General features: G+C 47.5%; 1 protein-coding gene across 1 annotated transcript in view; it reads right to left on the reverse strand.

Annotated features, from left to right (window-relative positions):
* The window catches only part of Hdgf (hepatoma-derived growth factor), an 11238-nt gene extending 10194 nt beyond the window's left edge, over window positions 1-1044 (reverse strand). The window contains exon 1 of the mRNA XM_005411701.2: window positions 478-1044. Within this exon, the coding sequence (XP_005411758.1) occupies window positions 478-480 (3 nt within the window). The 5' untranslated portion in view covers window positions 481-1044. The remainder of the gene's footprint in view (window positions 1-477) is intronic.
* Between the last annotated feature and the right edge of the window lie 4133 nt (window positions 1045-5177).

Consider the following 5177-nt stretch of genomic DNA (forward strand, 5'->3'; position numbering starts at 1 on the left):
CCTCGATGGCGGCCCCCGACTCGAGCTCTGGCGCGGCCACGGCTCTCCACCCGCGCGCCGCTCGGACGGGGCGGGCCCGGGTCCGACGACGCTCGGCGCGGTGGGTACGCGCTCGTGCAGTTGTTTGTGTTTGAAATTCAATTGCTCCCTCCTCGGCACGAGGCCTCTTCCTCCACCCCCGCGGGTCCCACTCCTCCCTCCCTCCTCCCCGGCCCGCTCCTCCCCCCCCCGTGCCCCGCCCGCGGCGGTTTGATGCGCGCAGCTGCTCGACGCCCAACGCCTGCTACAGCCCAGCGCCCAACCCCGAGCCGCTCGGCGGCGCGCGGTGACTCAGGCCCGAGCAGCAGAGCGCCGAGCGCACCGAACGGGCTTTGTGTGCCCGCTGTCGGTAGGTGCCCGCCTGTCGGGGGGAGCTGGCGCCCGGCTGGACGGAGTGTTCCCCCTCGGTCCCACACCACAGCTCCGCTCGGCGCTCACCATCGCGGCTCGGCGGAGCCGATTGGGCACGTCTAGATACGGGGTCTCCCTGCGCTCTGCTTCCCACGAGTGTTTACTAGGCACCCGAGGTCCTTGGCAGCGTGCTAGGCACCCGGGACGACAGAAGTGAGTACCGCGCCGTCGCGCAGGCGTCCACCTGAAACCCCGATGTGCTTACAGTCTGCGACGGGGTGGCCGTGGAGACGTCGGGGATTCGACTTCTACGTTGGCCTTCACAGCCAGGAGGTGCCCGAGGGATTGTAGCACCAAGTGGCCACTTTCCGGGTACTTAGATCTCAGTTCACTGCTGCCTAGCCAAGGAGCTGGGCTCAATGATCAGCTCACCTCGCAAGGATAAGCTCCATTCTAGTGGCAAAAGACAGTTAGTGCCCTGAGCTACTGGGGAGGTGGGGGTGCTGAGATGCTTTCGCAAAGTTGGTAACTTTAAGATGGACCATAAAAAATAAGATTTTGTCAAATTCGGGAAGACTACATTTTGGTCTTACGTTATAAGGTTACATGCTGAAAAGGGACAGATCCAGAATTTGAGCTCACGTTTCTTCCCACTAGGCCAAATAAAACTATTGTAGTTACATGGTTGATTTGTGGTCACTGTGTCCAAATTCTAAGCATATGTAGTCTCTAAGAAATTAAAGGCCGGGCGTGGTGGCACATGCCAGCACTCGGGAGGCTGAGGCAGGCGGATCGCTGCGAGTTCGAGACCAGCCTGGAGTACAAAGTGAGCTCAAGGCCAGCCTGAACTATATAGCGAGACCCTGTCTCAAAAAGACAAAAAAAGAAAGAAAGAAAGAAAGAAATTAAAAAAGAAGCATCAAAATACATCATGTACAGATATGATGAATGTTATTATGTATATCTAAACTGTACAAGTAGCCAGGCCTGGTGACACACTCCTGTAATCCCAGCACTCTGGAGGCTGCGTTGTGAGTTCGAGACCAGCCTGGGCTACAAAGTGAGAGCTCAAGGCCAGCGGAACTGCATAGCAAGACCTTGTCTCAAGGGCCAGGGGTCTAGCTCAGCGGCACAGCACCTGCCCAGCAAGCACGAGGTCGAGAGTTCGATTCCCAGTACCAAAAAAAAAAAGACCCTGTCTCAAAAAGTCCGAAAATAAATAATATAAGTTAATAATAATAATAATAATAATAATAGGGCTGGGGATATAGGTCAGCGGCATAAGCGTCTGCCTGGCAAGCTCGAGGTCATGAGTTCAATTCCCAGTACCAGAAAAAAAAAAAATGCTGGCTCATAATAATAATAATAAAAATAGCCAGGCGTGGTGGTACACACCTGTAATCCCAGCACTTGGGAGGCTGAGGCAGGAGGATCTTTACCAGTTCGAGACCAGCCTGGGCTACAAAGTCAGCTCAAGTCCAGACTGAACTGTGTAGCTAGATCCTGTCTCAAAAAGACAAAAAAAAAAAAAAAAAAAAAAAAAGGTACTGGCCCTGGGGATTTAGCTCAGCGGCACAGCTCCTGCTTGGCAAGGACAAGGTCGGGAGTTCAATCCCTGGTACCGGAAAACAAAACAAAATAAAACAAAAAAGTACCAATAAAAAAATTAAACATTTTGGGGTTGGGGACATAGGTCAGAGACAGAGTACCTGCCTAGCCCATGTGTGAAGCCCTGGGTTTGAATCCCAGCCCAGCAATAAATAAATAAATTTGGGGTCTTTTGTTGCTGTTATTTGGGGTGGGGAGATTGAGAGAGGGTCTCACTCTGTAGCCCAGGATGACCTTGAACCCACAGGGATCCTTCTGCGTTAGCCTCCCCAGTGCTAGGATTACAGGTTGGCACCACCATTCCTGGTTCTGTTGTGGGGTTGTTTGTTTTCATTGTTTGCTTTATTTCTGGTACTGGTGATTGATTCCCCCACCCGTGCATATGTTAGGCAAAGGCTCTATCACTAACCACTGAACTACATCCTCAGTTCTTTTTTACTTTTATTTGGAGACAGGGTCTTACTGAATTGCCCAAGCTAGTGGGATGTGGCACATGTCTGTAATCCCAGTACTTGGGAGGCTGAGGCAAGAAGATCACCTCAAGTTTAAGGCCACCCTGGGCTGCATAGTGAGTTCAAGACCTGCCTGAACTACAAAGTGAGACCCTGTCTCGAAATAATAAATAAAAATAAATTGCCCAAATTTGCCTTGAATTTGGAATTTTCCTGTCTCAGCCTCTAGAGTAGTATTTGGCATTATATAAGCATGCGCTACCTAGCTTGCTTGGTTTTCGATGTATTAGGGGTTTTGTTTGTTTGTTTGTTTTGATTTTTTGAGACAGGGTCTCACTATGTAGTTCAGGCTGACCTCAAACTTGTAGCAATCCTCTTGCCTCAGCCTCCCTAGTGCTAGGATTACAGGTGTATGGCACCATACCATGCTAATTTTTTTTTTTTCCCACTGCTGGAAAATTGAACCCAGGACCTCATATGTGCTAGGTGAGTGCTCTGCTATGGAGCTACAGCACCAGTCCTTTGCTTCCTTCTTGAGAGAGTATCTATGTCAGGCTCATCCCTAACTACTGAACTCAAGTGATCTCCTGCCTCAGCTAGCCAAGTAGCTGAGATTATAAACAGTAATCATACACATTTGGGTTTTATGTTACAGGATACCCAGAGCCTTGAAATTTTGCAAAAAACTATGGTTTGAATAGGTAAAATATGATGTGCTTTAACCCCACAAGTTTCCTGATTCTATTTCACAGCATATGCAAAGTCTCCTGTAAGGAAGTGCAGGATGTAGCTAAAAGATCCATGTCTGCCTGTCCACATCCTACTGTTCACCGATCACGAGAACTTAGACAACTTCCTGAACTTTTTTTTTTTTTTTTTTTTTGGTGTTCAGGAAAAAACAGGATCAAACCTAGGGTCTCCTAAAGGCTAGACAAGCACTCCACCATTGAGCTACCAATTCGCAGCTCTCTCCCTGAACTTCCCTGAGACTAAGTTTCTGTCTGTGTAAGATGGGGTCCATGACTGCTCTGCCTACATCAGAGGTGTGGAGTAACTGCTTCACGGGCAGAGGCCTGCAAAGGTCTGCATGTCAGCTGGCCATCCTCTGGGCCTCGGAATACAATTCTCAAGTCTTGCCTGTATGACAGTATGGCCTCAGCATAGTTCCTCCTTGTGATGGAGTCCCTCTGGCCCTTAACACCAGCATACCAGGACATTCTGCAAGGTCCAGTGCAATAAAAGGGCCATGTAAGGCCTCCAGCCATAGACCTGTCGATTTGTTTCCATAGCAAATCCAAACTTGTTGTAACAGAGCAACTGGATTCCAGCCGCTGTTTATTTTACAATACCTTCCGGTTTGAAATGCAGTTGGTACAATAGTCCGGCTTGCCAGGCTAATCCTATTCTTTGTTGGTAGGGGAGAATTTCATCACAAATTCTTAAAGATGTTTCAAAGATATGTCTGGTATCATAACATGTTTCCAGGTCAATATAAATATGCACAGTCACCATGCCTGACTTCTTAAAAGATATATAAATAAATAAATAAGCACAGTGTCAAGGCAATAAACATGTAGTTTTTTGTTTTATGGTATTGGGAATTGAACCCAGGGCCTTTACACTGAGCTACCTTCTTAGCTCTCCTGCCTCAGCCTCCCAGAGTGCAGGGATTATAGGCATGTGTCACCATGCCAAATTAAGTGTGTTTTGAATTATTTTCCAATTGCATACACTCCAATTTAGTTAAATCAAAAAAGGTCCTCCCAATTTCTTAACTTTGTTTGGAGGTGGTCAGGCTTCTAAACAACACTTACAACATATTTCCAGGGCCTCTCATCAGTCCACCATGCAGATGTTGAGGTTCTCTTTGTTGCAATAATCTCCCAGGCTGTGGCTGCAATTTAATATCCAAGTTCTTCTTACATCATTGACCCACTCAACAGCTGCCTCTAACAAGAACATCAAGCGCCTCAGAGGGTCAGTTACACAGGTGGGCATAAGCCTGTTTCCCCTGGGATTCAGGTCTCACTTTCTGGTTTAAAGATTCTACTATGCAAACAAATGACTTGAGAATTGTCTTAAAAAGCACATTGTAATTCAGTGAAATTGAACCTAGGGCTTTTGCATTGAGCAAAGTCCCTAGCCCTTTTTCATTTTTAAATTGAGACCAGGTGTCACTAAACTACTAAATCTCCCAAACTGAGCTCTAACTTACCATTCTCCTGCTGCAGGATCCCAGAGTACTGGAATTATAGGCATACACCTCCACACAAGGCTGTATATATATGTTTCTAAGAAATTTTAAGCTGCTGTTGCTGCTGCTGCTGCTGCTTAGGTCCACCATCTGAGAAGAAAGGACCGAAGACAACACCAGTCATAGGCCCCACAAATGTCTCAGTGAAATTCCTTGGCTGCTGTGACAATTCTACATTTGTGTGGGGAAGGTCAGAACAAAAATTACTGGATTCAGGACTCTATAACAAGGAAAGCTTGTAGGTACAGATGTGGCTCAGAGTTTCCAGGGTCTCAGAGGAGCAACATCAGGAATGGTAGTAAAATTATTTCTGTGTAAATCAAAAGGGGAGTGTAGCAGCCAGAGGCAGGGAGTGCAGTCACGGGTAGCCAGTCCGTGCAGCCAATCTGTTTTGCAGTCAAGGGACTTGGGTATCAATCCTCCTAGCCAGTAAGTAGCTTTTGAGCTTTGGGATAATGATTTAGCTAGAATTT

Source organism: Chinchilla lanigera, unplaced genomic scaffold (assembly GCF_000276665.1).
Source record: "Chinchilla lanigera isolate Chin_1 unplaced genomic scaffold, ChiLan1.0 scaffold00144, whole genome shotgun sequence".
NCBI lineage: Eukaryota > Metazoa > Chordata > Mammalia > Rodentia > Chinchillidae > Chinchilla > Chinchilla lanigera.